Source organism: Grus americana, chromosome 8, assembly GCF_028858705.1.
Source record: "Grus americana isolate bGruAme1 chromosome 8, bGruAme1.mat, whole genome shotgun sequence".
Lineage (NCBI taxonomy): Eukaryota > Metazoa > Chordata > Aves > Gruiformes > Gruidae > Grus > Grus americana.
The window spans coordinates 25,566,222-25,581,057 of record NC_072859.1 but is presented as its reverse complement, the minus strand read 5'-3'; the positions used below and the strand labels follow the sequence as shown (position 1 = coordinate 25,581,057).

General features: G+C 39.9%; 1 protein-coding gene across 3 annotated transcripts in view; it reads right to left on the bottom strand.

Moving 5' to 3' along the window:
* Nucleotides 1-14,836, bottom strand: part of MAST2 (microtubule associated serine/threonine kinase 2) — a 197,758-nt gene extending 182,922 nt beyond the window's left edge. For all 3 annotated transcript variants that reach the window (XM_054834056.1, XM_054834051.1, XM_054834052.1), the window contains exon 1: nt 14,413-14,836. In XM_054834056.1, the coding sequence (XP_054690031.1) occupies nt 14,413-14,598 (186 nt within the window). In that variant the 5' untranslated portion in view covers nt 14,599-14,836. The remainder of the gene's footprint in view (nt 1-14,412) is intronic.

Below are 14,836 nucleotides of genomic sequence, written 5' to 3'. Positions count from 1 at the left end.
TTTTGCTCTTGTTAACTCTTCAGGAAAACAACTCCAAGCCATGTTTGATTAGAAATGGTGGATTAGAAGCTTTAATATTTTTTAACCAAGGAAGTTCACGTTGTTAACTTTGTTGCCAAGTGTTTCCAGCTGCAGGAACCCATGAAAAAGCTTGTTAAAAAGCAAAAGTAAATATTTACAACTATGTACATTATTACCCCCTTTCTGAGGATCATTGAGATGCAGAATCATTTTATTCCTAATGGAATCACAGTCTAGAAGACAAGGTAATTTGTGATTAAATGTCAGCTTGAATGTTTGGTCCTTATATGAAAACACAAATCACACCACAATGGTTTACACAAGCAAAGTATTTGATCCTACTTCAGGATCTCCCAACTAAGAGACAATTCCTGAATTCAGCTTGTAAATGCCTAAAAGCAGAAGAATTTCATCTCAGGAAGAAAGAGCAAAAGAGCCACTCCTAAAGTCTGTATCAAACTTTACAGAAGTTCAAAGAAACCACTATCAACTCAAAAGCCCACTACTACGTGGTCACTAGTCACACTGAAAACAAAACCAGTCTGAACAGACACTGCATGTTAAAAGCCACATCATTCCTTTATCATTGGTATTCTAGGATGAGTATTTCAAACATGAAAAAGGTTGCATAGTGCAGGGAAATTAACTCATGGCCAGCCTAAAAAAACCCATGAACGACTCCATAATTCACCATCTGTACATTAGGATCCTGTCTGCTGTAAGGATTAAAAGAATTATGACCAAAAAAATGTGTTTTGTAATAAAATTTGGTGTTATAAGACATCAGTGACACCTTCTCTCTGAAGAATTGCTTCCATTAAAATCAGATGTGCCAAGCATGTGATATGCCCCAACATTACTGACTAGCATTACTGCAAGTTCTCTTTAGCATCCTATGTGTTATCAACTACTCATTTATCTTCTGTATTCTCATCTATTAGATTTTATGCAGCCAAATAGAGATGTATGTTTAGATTTGCTAAAGACCATAATCCATGGTATCAACAAGCCAAAACTTTTCTCATTTGCCAGTTTCTTCCAGATTTACGCAGAAAACACTGAATTTAACACCTTTCATTACAATTATGCTGTAAGAAAGAGTAGAATGGGAACTGATTAAGGAACCAAGCAGGCAGCAGAAACACAGCTGTATCTTGAGCTGTGCACGTAAAAAGACCTATAATTTCATATTGACTATAAAAAGGAGAATTACCAGAACATTCTGCAGGGTGTCCTGATTCCCTGCAACAGTGATGCTAATTTTTTTTTTTTTTTTAATGAGTGAGCTTTCAGATCTCCAACTATATTTTTGTTCACATTCAAACATTGTCTCACTGTCTCATTATCAAGGAAGGAGCAAAACAAAATACATACTTATACCTGTGTAAATTCTATTTAATGCCTATAAACAAAGTTCAATCAAGTAATTTTCATTGGGAATGTCAACTCCCTGTTTGTCTACAGAGATGAACAAGACCTAGCGATAGGTTAAAAGTTCATTCAAATTACATAAACAATTGCTTCATAGCAATAGGACATGGAAGAGAGTTTCACCTAATTTTATATGTTACAGACAGGAACCTCTGGGTCGTATGTCAAAAACTGAGAAGTTATCTGTATTAATATTTGATTCTCAACCCAAAACAACATAGAATTTTCTATGTCTAAGGCACAAACAAAATATATTTAAAATTAAAATACTAGCTGAAAATAAAAAGTTTGGCAAGTGAACATTAATATAGTTATTAAAATAGGTATTAAAATGTGCACGCTGTAGAAAAATGAATTCTTTACTAGTAAATCTTCTTTTGAAAAAAGCACTTCCCAAAGAAAAATGTTAAAGAGTCGTTAAGTATGCAGTATAGTCTCAAATAAAAGTCTCTGTTAGTCCATATGAGACATAGCTCTTAAAAAACTGTCCCAAGGCTAAGGGGGCTAGAAGAGAGAAATCCATGCCCAACTGATGTTCCAAGGCTGGTTTCAAATGAAGCTGCCTACAAAGAAAAGAAAAAGGTAACTCATGAACTGAACTTTGACAGAGAACTGCTCAGGTGAGTGACTTAAAGGAACTTTTCTAATTAGACATTCAATGACTACTTACAGATGCATAATACAATTATAAGACTTGATCTTAATTTATAAAGCTCACTTGAATAGCATACACTGCACAGAAAGAAAAATATGAAACAAAAACACTACGGGAATCCTCTTTAACCATGCTACTTTTTTGCCCAGGATGCTTTTATATATTGCAACTATCATCTTAATAGTAGCAGTAGTGAAACCATCTGTGGTTAGGTAGAGATTAGTGGCAAAAAAAAAAAAAATCTAAAAAGGCACAATGGTCTGCTAAGAGTTATAACACTATTTGTTTACGTGATGAAGAAAGACCAAGACACATTTTAATCTGGTGTTATCATCACTGAGGAAGATTGTTATTTGCAGCAGGAAAAAAAAAATTAAATGCTTCTTTTTGTTTGTGACAGTGGAAATTCCAGTCCTTTGGCATCAATATTTTTGTCTCCATGAACCATGTGGAATTTTCTCACTTCCTACCACAAATGAGATAAACACATCAATGCACAGCAGAAATAAGAAGCACTTATGTGAAGTTTTCCTGAGAACAAATTTTCCCTCAAACTCAACAGCAGATCTGCACGTATGGAATGGGGAAAAAAATATCGTTTGATTATAAGACTGTAAATAAAACTACCAATGGTTTCAGACCTAAAGGAAATTACGTTAACATTTGGAAACACAACAAAAGCTTATCCTTAGCTTTTCTTAACAGAAATCACATAAAATGTGACAAAGATAAACTAATGCACAATTCTTGTCAATGTCCACACAAAGACAGGGAGTCTCTACAGTCTGGCACAAAAGCTTCTCCTCACCAAGCAACATAATACAGTTCCATCCCAAAGAAACAACAGACTATTTTTTTTCCAAGAATAAGGCATATATTTCTTCCCTTCTGCCTGAGAGCAAAAACAATGCCCAGCTGTTAGGTTTATGAACATCACTGGGCCTCAAGCTCAAACTGAAAGACTCCAGTCAGCAGACACTTCTGCTAAAGTGTTTGCTAAACTGGCAAAGCAATGCCGTAAACAGATTCTCCTCTGTCCCAAAAAACAGGGATTGATGCAAAGGTCAAAGAATATACAAATAACTAACTGAATGCATAAATTATCTTTCAGTCATATATTTTTGCCACCATCTTCACACTGCACAGGTCCAATTTCAGTTATTTAATAAAACAGAGAAAGATATATTTGCTACTAATATATCACTACATCTATCTAAGACTACATGTTTAAACATCTAAATGCCTACAGTCACTATTAACTATACAACTGATTTATAAGCTTTCCTCTAAAACAGTGACTATTATTTATTTATTTGTACTCTCTGATCTTCTGGTGCTGTCCAGAACACTTAACACCAGTCCTGACCACTTGATTTCCTTTTAAAGGTCTTTTCTAAGGCTCCATATTAAAAATGTGATTCTTATGATAATAAATTGCCTATAAATACACTAAAGATTGAATGGTGTGATTTTAGTGACTAATAAACCTGTTTCAATTATTAAGCATTCCATTTTGGAGATGATATTTCCTTGCCCTGGGGTCTTACAATGACTTCTTTAAAATAAAACTGGAGTCTCACTCCATTTCAAATAGCAAAAAATACAATCATAAGAAGAGCTGTTGCTAGCCCTTTCAGCTAGTCCTCAGTGAACAGAAGACACGCATCTACCAGGACATTAACAGAACAAACATTAAAAAAAAAAAAACAAAGCAAGACATTCAATTATCTCACTGCCTATCATTGCACTTTTTCCCTAAGTAGCTCCACAAGTCTCCATTACACTCTTTTCCAGTTTTACCTTTCTAAGAGTTAAACATTCTACTTGCATTAGTGAAGTTGGATTCTTTGGGTCTTGTACATGCTTCATCAGAAAGTTCTGAAAGCCACATAAAGGGCAAAGATATCTATGCAGTTTTGCTGATTTGTGAACTTGCTTTGTAATGACAAATTGTATTTTAAGAAAGAACACAGAAAAATGCAATTTGATGATTCTGAGCTGTACATTCTTCAATGCAAAGAGAAGCAAACCCCAAGTTTAATACCTGGGATAGCTGAAAATCAACATGCACAGGGAGACAAGTCTTCCTGGAAATGTGGAACCACGCTGAAACCATTTGTAGAGTACGAATCAGGTGTTTATGCAGTCCTTCTGCATGTGTGTGACTCTCAGTGTCACGAAAAAAGCATGCATAAGCAGCAGTATCAAGTTCCATTTAGTATACATAGTATCAGGAAGGCATACTAGAAAATTGCCCTTTTTTTTTAAAATTGTTCTCATTGAGCTCAAAGCACGGCAGCTGCATATTTGAAGGATAAAAGAACAACATGCTTGAGCATCAATTAGTCAATCTGACAAGTACTACATTTCATAAAAACCACCAAGCTTTCCAAAACGCAGCTACAATATGTTTTCACAAGTTTTCATCCCACAGACAGGACTGAATTCCCCTGACTTCTTAGTGGCTGTAGCTTTCACACTTAGTTTTTACTGGGTTGGAGTAAGAAAAGGCAACAAGGTTTCTCAAGTTTGGGTCCAACTGTACACATAATTCAGTCTTTAGTAAAACCACTGTCTATATGCCACAGGAAATTTAAACAGGTACATGGAATGTTTTAAAGCGCTGTTTTGCTTTTACATTCACGAAAACCCAGACCAACTAAAAGGTTTTAGAAAGTATTTTATTGTTAAATTGTTTACTATATGTTTAACAAAAAGTAAAAATATTTACAATGCAGTTCTAATAGCAAAGGCATGATTTTTTCCTGGAAAGAAATAGAGCATCATCCTATTTTCCATGTAAATAATGGATCTCCATTAATGCTAGAGCAATTCCAGATAGCAAAAAACTGACAAGCTAGACAGTTAGATTTTTCTATTATTGCTGGGTTTTCAGTCTTGAACTCTCTTCCCTCACTGCACTGTAATGTGTATAACAGAACATTTGAAACTAATTTCTGACAGATTACTAGTTTTAGGGCTCATGGGACATAAGCTAAGTTAGATAATACACCATCACAAAAAACACTGCTTATAGGAAGAGCAAGTAAAAAGAAAAAATGTTTTAAAGCAGGTTTTAAAGGTAACAACAGAGCTACTTCTTCACAAACCAAACAAAGCCTTCAGATCTTTCTACTACAGTGAGATACCAGAGCATCAACTTCCTACACCCAAGAGTGACATCTATAAAGACATCAAAAGAGCGAGTATATTTTCTGCACCTGAAACAGATTTTTCTACTTCCTTGGAAAAAGGTAGAAGTTTTTTTGAGTGACCATGGACTCAGCTTCTTCCTCCAAACAGCCACATTTTCACTAGGCTTCAAGTTGTACTACATCGCTGCAAAAAAACACTAACCACAGCACATCATTAGTTGATGTGGAAATGGAATTGTCAAGATTCTACATGACCTGTCTATTTAGCTACTGTTGTTCTTGAGGAACAAGGTCTTGATGGGTGATAAAGCTTTTTGGTTTAGCCTCAAACAGTTCACTAACCTGGTGGTCTTCACTGCTTCCTTAGCTTCAGCTACTCAGGTCCCATGAATAACAATTAAATAAAAGTTAAACACCCCCCCCCCAAACCTTATTTTAGATAAGTGTCTATCATCGTATCTATAATAATCCACTGAACTTCTTACAAGCACCAAAGCTATGGTGGCTCATGGTGCACAACAGGCATCTCGGGCAATAAAAACAACCCATCAGATAAAAACAAACAATTGCCTCTTCTAGAGATCCCAAGAACTACCTTGACAGGCAGGACAACATTCACATTCTTTGCAATGCAAGAAGGCGTATGAGCTTGCTCCAGAAGTAAGTCAACTTCTAGACATAAAGACAATAACGCATACCCATTCCTTCAACACAATACACATGGATATTACTAGGCTTGCTGAAGCACAGTCATGAATATATCCAGAGTCTGAGTGTTTTGTAGATGCTCAATCCTAGCCTTGGACAGCACCCCACTGTTATTCTCAAGTGCTGTATAACAAATTCTAAGTAGCGGCAGCTTTTCCCTTCAAGCTAATAATTGATTATGATTATAACAAGAAGTAGTCCCACACTAACTCCAGCCATTTCTGATAGAAGACTTCTCTTGGCTCCTTCACTTCTATACATGTTTTGGACAAGAAATACAGTGCACTGCTGAACTCAGATGCAAATCATCAGCAATGTGAATGTCTATATATTCATAATCTCTCCACTGCCTGCTTAGCTATTCTAATATGTAAGATATGAAATTAATGTGGTTAATACACAATATTTGCTCTTACTCTTCACTTGTGACAGGAAATTGAAATCTCACATGGGCGAGCTGCCCCATCTAAGCTGCTGATGCAATGCCTACCTACTTATTGATTTACACAAATCAATTTAAACCAATTAGGTTTGTCCATTAATATTCAACTTTGAGGGAGGTGATACTTTTATTATATCAGACCAGAGAAGTGTCATATGCCTTTTGGCTCTATTTTGCTAACAAGCCCATGGCAAAATTGGTCACTTGACTCTACGTTCCTTTTGTCTGCTTCTAGATGAATCTTTTGGCTCAATTCTATTATTACCTAACAAGCACATTGCAGAACTGATCACTTGATTCTACTCCCCTTTGCCTGCTTTTAAATGACTCTCTTCTTCAGTAATTTTTCCCCTCCTTGTACTACTATACATTAGTACGAACATACAAGTGAACTCAGAGTGACATGTTGCCAGCAGCTGCCATTGCTGCCCAATCAAAATACAGAAAGGCAAAACTATGGCTATTGAAGACATAAAGCAGGAGTAGCTCTGGCATCAACAAGAATCAGCTTATGGAAGGCAGCGAGACATACTTACAGGACATTGAGAGGTTTGTTCTTTCTGGCTCCTTTTCTTGCCTCCTCAGGCAAAGGACAGAGAAGAAAACAGAGACAGAACCATACATGTCATAAGGACCAGCTCCTTCCACAGCTATGCTCTAGCTTCTTCGCTACCTTTATTTCTCCACAGAGAAGGGGATAAACTTAAGAAATTAAACTCTGAGGATGAGCAAGAATGCTTGCCAGCCAACCATACATTCCAGACTCTGGTTCACCACATTAGAAGCTTTACAGGCTAGAACCTGGCATCTTCTTATTTAAAAAAAAAAAAAAAAAAAAAAACCCACACTTATTTTTTGCTCTCTCCCTGCAATGAAAAAAAAAAAGGGCTAGACAGCAACAAAGAAAGGGAGATGGGAAAAGGAATTCTGAGGTCTACAAACACTGAGTTTTTAAACGGTAAGTCACATCCACAGCTCGTAATTTAGGAGTCTTTACCAACATCTTCCTTAAGACTTTCTTTAGCTCCCTTGATGAAACAAGCCCAGGACAGAATTGCCAAAATCAGCCCTAAACAACAACAATATCCCAAAACAGGTAGCTAGAACTATTTGTATAAACAGGTGGTTCCTGATCTTCTAGAAGTCAGCAGCACTCTGTCCCTCCTTTGATAAGGGACAATGATGCTTACAGAACATATTTGGCTATGTTTAATCTATATTTGCTTTTATGGAATCTGTAATGTGATTATTAAAAACTACACTTCACTGCAAATGCAATCTGCATTGCTAGCGATACATCCATTCGATTCTGTTTATTTGCTTGAATTTTGGGAATAAACTTCCATCTTCTTCAGATTAAGTTTCATCCCAGCTCATACGTTTTGATATGAACTTAGAAGAAACAGCTTTGACTGTTGTGAGCTGTTAATCATAGGGTCCGTGGCTGGGGGAGCAGAACAGGAGCTGCAACAGAGCTCTGATCAGAAGCCTGATGGACAGAGGTGTAGAGAAAGCTCAGAAGCAAAGTGTCAGCTGAACTCCATAAGCTTGCTTCTTCACCTATCAAACAAAAAGGAAGACTCATGGTAGAAAAACAACAAAGAACACCAAACTGTTATGCATTCTACATACAGGGCTCAACACAATAGAGGTACTGCCGTTAATAGCACTGATGGCACCTAGAGGGAAAAGAAAAAAAAAAGAGAAAATGCTTATTATATTTGAAGCACGGAAGTTCTTATTAGGAAATAAGAAAGATCTCTTCAATTTCCAGGCTTGCCACGCAGCAAGGAAAGCATGGTAACAGCTTCTTTGCAGCTGTGGAGGCAAAACAAATCTGACTAGCACTCTGGGGTTTGGCCAGTTTCTCCCTGCTGGTCACTGACTGCTTTCCAAAAAAACAAACAGGGTGAGAAGTCAGTGGAAAAGATCCTTTGCCATTCCTTAAGGAAAAAAAAAATTCAAAATATAAAGACAACATGAAAGGGGGGATAAGCTTTCTAACCTAACATTTATAAGTAATCTTGGACCAATTTGCATGATGTCCTGAATACAGGGAGTAGAAATATCCACATAATGTTACAAAACTCTCATACGACACACCCAACTGTGGTAATGCAATCCCTGAAATTGTTAAAAGACAAGCATCAAACAGTAGTGGAGAAGTAACCTTGTATGTGATCACACTATTCCAGGCTGCTGCCAGAGTACTACCTATTTTTGGTGCGCACACTCCAAGAACAATCAGGAAGAAAGCACAAAGTGCTAGAAGCAAAAGAACTCAGTGTCTTCTGATCCAACTGAAGACAGATTTTACATTTCAAATACTTATACATGGAAAAGATATCAGATAGTAGAGAATTTTTTACTGCCTGTGCTAGCATAGGCATATTCCACAGCTGAAAGTTGGACATTAGACAAAACAAGCTTTGAAATAAGATGTGGTTTAGTTTCCTAACTGCAGGAATAATTAAACATTGGCAGAGCTTTCCAGAAGAGGTGACAGACACACCATGATCTAAGGCTAAGATAAGATCAATTTCTAAGACAGATGTTTTAATTTATCTTTCAGGAAAGCTCCACAGCCCGCACATGTGGGGAAATCACACTGGATAACCACAGTAATCCATTTTGGCTTTGGGTCATACAGATCTACAAAGACACATGGAAAGAAAGGAATACTTTTGCTACTCTCAGAAAGTTTGTAGCACTACAGTTCCCAAAGACTGTAATAGTTAAATGATTTGATTGTAAGTCAGTTACCTTGTTCAAAGCTCAGGAAATACTTCCTACCCACAGAAATGTTAAAATGTCTGGGGAACAGGCAAGATCTCCCTCAGGCACATCAAAATTTACAGCTGAAGATAGTCACTGTACTGACTGCCCTATAGAAAGGGCTCCCCCAACACAAAACTAATCTGGACTAAGGAGATTTTTCATCCTTCGCTATATTATGTATGCAGCTTGCCTGTCGGCATCAGCTGAGCATTTCCCATCCAACCAACATACGTGCAGCAAGGGGAGCCTCCAGGTTTAGCAACATTTCAGTCCAACTCTTCAGCAGCAGCAAAGTTAAACTTTATACAAGACAAAAGGCTCCACCTAACCCCAAATCTCACCTCTACAACTTGCAGTCCCTCTACCAGCCCCTTGAGCTGCTTGTTGAGATTCTGCTACTATTGCCCCCTTCATCTCTTTATTATCCTACAAAATTAGTCATGGAATCTACTCATAAATCCTCTCCTGGCCCTGGCCATCCATAGCAAGAGGAGAGGGGAAACTTGACAGAAGTGAGGGTAAAATGTTGACAAGCATGGGGTCTGTTTCTGTTCCCTCACTCTGTCACACCTCCAAGCAAAGCGCCACTGAGCAGCACCCACTCCATTCCCTGGCTGACTTTAGAGCAGAGAATCCCTTTAGTTCAGGGATATTCAGTGTTCAGTGTCCTCTACTTTTACTCTTTTGACCCTTAACCTCCATCCCTCTAGACTTGCCACAATACTTCAGCTTTCCTCATATCTGTTTATTCTCCTTCTGCTTTCAGGGGAAGACAGGATTTAGATTTGTTAGGGACAGGCTAACACCCACTCCTCATGGAAAAAAACCTATAAAAATAGCAAAGACATTCCCTACAGACAAGCAAAGGGAGGCATCGTGCATTTGCCCCATTCTAGGGTTCTCCTAGACGGCATTTAATTTCAGCTGTATTCCTCAGGTGGATGCAGTCTGCCTATTTAATCTTCACTAGATCCCTTCTCCTCTGAATGCTTTTTGCATCTATTACATCCCTTGGGGGAAAAAAAAATCATATATGTATTACCTTTTGTGTGAAGATCTGCCTCTTTTTAAGCTTGACTCCTAGGTTAACACTACAGAAAAGTCAGCTGCTGTTTGCCATCTACCCTCTTTATAACCAACCATGGTCTTGTATACGTCCATCACAACCCCCTTAAGTCATATCTTCTAGACACTGAAGAGTCCTTTATGAGAACTTTGACCTTTAACTTCTACCTGAAATAGAAAATGCTAATAAAAGCACCTCTGACAAATATTGGCTACAATCCATGTGAGATCTTTCACAATAAATATCACAACGTCTCCAACCAATTAGGTAAGCATGATATGGAAACAATCTAATGCTTGTAATATGCCTCTGGACAACGGTGACTGTCATTCGTAAGCAACGATAACTTTCACCTCAACTTTCCATTTTTCTCCTTCAATGCAGTCAGCAAACATACAATGATTAAGCTGATACTTTACAGAAATCCAAGTGGGCTGTGTTTGACAAAGATGCCCTCACTCAATGAAACTAAACTGACACATAATAAGAAGGCAATTCAACTATGAATTAATGACTGATTAACAGACAGGAAATAAGAAGTTGGAACAATTGGCCTTTTTCCCAAAAAAGAAGGATTACCAGTGGAGTCCCACAAGGGTCTGTTCTGGGATCAACACTTTCAACATTTTAAAGCAAAATCTAGCAAAGAAGGTTAACACTTACACAACAGAGTTTGCTGACTGTTTAAAGCTATTAAAGGTTGTAAAAGTGATGGCCAAAGATCTGAAGACGACCTTAATGATACCATTTAAGTGGGCTGTAAAATAGCAGATAAGATTAAATGTAGGTAAATGTAAAATGATGCACAGTGTAAAAGAAAAATCCTAAAAATGTATATACACAATGACAAATTCTGAACTAGCTATTACCACTTAAAAGAATGGTTGTGGAGTTATAATAGACAGTTTCACGGAAGTGCCAACTCAGTGCTTAAAGATCATCAAGAAAAAGCAGGCAGAAGATTAAAGAATAAAACCTAATACGCTATATAAGTTTACAGGGTGTCATATGCTGAAATACTGTAGCCAGTCCTGGTTATTATTCCCCAGCCCTGTTCCTCTGATTCCTGCATCACTATCTCCGATCAGGAACACACCTGCAAAAGGCACAAAGGAAACAGCAAGGATAACGAAACGGATAGAGTCATGTCTTTCTAAAACTTCCCTGGAAAAGTCACAAACAAGATACGATAGAGAAAAGAAAAAGTTATCAAGCCATAAGCCACACAGAATAATATGGATTCTCTTTTTCACCGCCTCTTCCAGTACAAGAATTAACAAACAAGGCATGAAATAAGCAGGTAGAAAGTTTAAAAACAAACAAAAAGAAGTGTTTTTTCCACACAAAATGTGTTTAAGCCTTACAACGCTCAGCCACAGGATGGTGTGGATGCTACAAGCATACATGGCTTCAAATACTGATTGGACAAATTCATAGAAGAAATAACCCACTGGGGGCACTAAAAACAAATATCACCTCTAGTTCCGGAAACCTGTGAGCCACAAATTACTGGAGGCTGGGAGAGGTATTTCCTCAATATACACTATACTCTTCTCCAAGCATCTGCTTTTGGCAGCTCAGAGAGGCAGCATACTGGGCTAGAGGGATCTTTAATATGACCAAGTACAGTCATTTTTATGTTCTTACATAACTCATAAAAAAGTGAAAACATTAATCATATGCACATCTCAGAACTATAAGCACAGCACATTAAAGGACCAGATTTTCTAAGGCCTAAAGGTCTACAGTGATTAACTACTACAGTCACAGTTTGATAAGTACTTTTTCCAACATTGAAGTAGCTTACGTCTCCCCCAACCACAAACTTGTGCAAATGTATGGCAAACAAACTGTGAAATCTGAATTTAATTCAAAACGCTTCCCTGCAGCTGTGCACACTGTTGCATTAGTACAGCTGAGGGCTACAGGCTTGGAAACAACAGGGCTACTTAAATCAGAAGTGGCCCCAAAGGAAATATTTGTCAAGCTACAACCTGCATCGGTGGAAGTGGAGTATCACACTGTCTTTTGCATCTCAGAAGGCTCTTTCCACCACATCCACACTACCAACTCCTGATGTTTAAAGAAATACTGAATTATTAATATTCAAGACAGAAATTCTGTGAGTAGACTTATTTGTCCTGTTTATTGAATTTGTCCAACATATCTATTTATTTCCAGTTGCTTATCATATTTACAAAACTTCCACCACTTCAAATGGCAGACAGAAGGGGAGAGGGGATGAGAGGTTCTCCTTTGAAGTTTGGGTGGCATCTCACACCAGTTGAGTAGAAGCGTTCTTAACTTTAGCTGCAAAACTCCTCAAAGACTCCGTCACACTGAATGCTTGCCAGCACATAAAGATCTGTTTCTGAAAGTCACATCAGGTCTTAGTCAAAGCACTCAAGCTAAAAACAAACTGGCAGTATCTCCCATTAAAAAGCCTTGTGCCTCTCAAAAACTGGCATTTCTGAATTTGAAGCCTTTTCTGTTTTGCAATGTTAATGTTGTTTTGGTGAAGCTTCCTGAGTGTTCAATACATTATACGGTATACACCGCGTTCAATATGCATGATGTGTAAATAGTTTAGTTCACAACTACTAAGAATGGAAATAATTTCCTCAAATTTCCATGTCAATATCATATACAGTATGTCAAAACAATACAACAAACACCTTGCTATTGCATTGGATAGCGATACCAACCACTATTTGAATGGACAGTTGGGAAGAAACTAAGTCACCTCTTCTGCTTTTAGATTTTTTTTCTTCCTGAGTAAGGATATTAGTGTTCTTTAATTTTTTCAGGAAGTGATAAGCACCAAAAGCAACAGCACCTCTTAACCACCTGGCTGAACAAGGCACTAGAGAATAAAAAAAAAAAAAATAGACCTCTCTTCTTCCTGGGCCCAGTCTGAGAAATCTGTATTCAAGAGATATCCACTAGTCAAAGCCAAAATACAAGTCTCCTATAACTGAAGGCAATGTAATGCAGCTTTTCTAGAAAAATCTAAGAAATTATTTAAAAAAAAATAGAGTAAACCTGTGCACCTGCAACAATGATATAAACTTAAGACACCTTTTTGACAAGAAAGGTCATAGAACCTAGTTCTTCACTTTGCTCCTAAAAATGGCAAAACAAAGCAATGAATTACTGCATCCTGGGAGTCTTCAGGATACTTGTGATACTTTCTCCTTCTCTTCAAAAAAAAAAAAGCATTAGTTACCATCTACATTTTTAAACTGCTAAGTCTCATCCCCCATTTTCTCTCTTGTAAAACTACGAATATCAAAACACATCAAAATATGGTTTAATACCTCTCGGGTCTCTCATCCCTGTAACCCTAAGCAGCAATCAGTAGATCCATTTTTGTGGGGGTGAATGACATAAAAGTGGACACATTTAACTTACACAGTCTCACTTTTAACAAGCCTATGCATTTTTAAATATCTGCAAAGGTATGTTTCCTAAATAAACCACTTCTTGCGTTAAGAACTAAGACCTGAAAAACGCTGAAAAATGCATCGTAATTAACATCACAGTTAGAAGTGACCTACAGAAGGTTACTAGCAAGAAGTATTCTGTAATTATTAAAACCAGAAAGCATATAACATAATTAGATTTCACTGCATCCTCCCTGCTTCTTCATCGGCATGCAGGCAGGACTTCTGGCACGACGGCTGCCCCACCACTCAATGTCACGCCGCCAGAACACCGACACCCCACCACTCCATTTCTGACCACCAAACCTATCCGTTCCTCTTTCTGGGAGCGTCTACCTGAGGAAGCGTACGTAACCCGAGAGGATGCTCGGAGATGCAGTCGCAACAAGCGCCGCCGCACGCAGCGCAGCACGCAACCTCCCCCCGCCCCGACCCCTCCCGCCGAGCCCATCACCTCACCTCTCCCCGACCCTCGCCCTCCAGCCACCCACCCCCCGGCCACTCTCCCCCCGCCGGAGCCACGGGAGCCCCCGCCCGGGCCAGGCGCACCCCTGCCCCGCGACTGCGGCAGCCGCAGCCCGGGCGGGCGCGGAGGGCGGCACCGCCGGGCACCCCCGCCCGCAGAGGTCCCCCGCCACGCGGGGCGCGCGTCTCCATGCCAACGGCCGCCAACGGCCCGGCAGGGCCCCCCCGGCCCCACGCCCCGGCTTTACCCTTTCCAGCGCCTCCCGGCAAGGCGCCCCCGCGGCCCTGGCGTCCTCCGGCTCCTTCCTGCCGCCGCCCCCCAGCAGGGTGGCTCTCCGCTCCGCGGCGGTAGCGGCCACCGCCCGCCCGTGCTCCCTCCGCGGCGGCGGCGGCGGCGCCGCCGCTTTGTCCCCCCGGGAGCGGCCCTTCCTCATCGCGGCGGCTTCTCCTCAGCGGCGGCTGCGGCACGACTCGGGCCCCCGCGGCGCTGAGCCGGCCATGGCCGGCGGGACTCACGGAGAGCCGGGGCGGCGCCGCCGCCACCGTCGCCGCCACCACCTGCGTGCGGGGCGGAGGGACATACCCGCCCGCCGCCTCCGCTGCTCCCGCCGCCCGCCTGTCAGGGAGCGCGGGCGCAGCGGCTGCCGCGGCACCGCCCCCACCCCGGCGCGC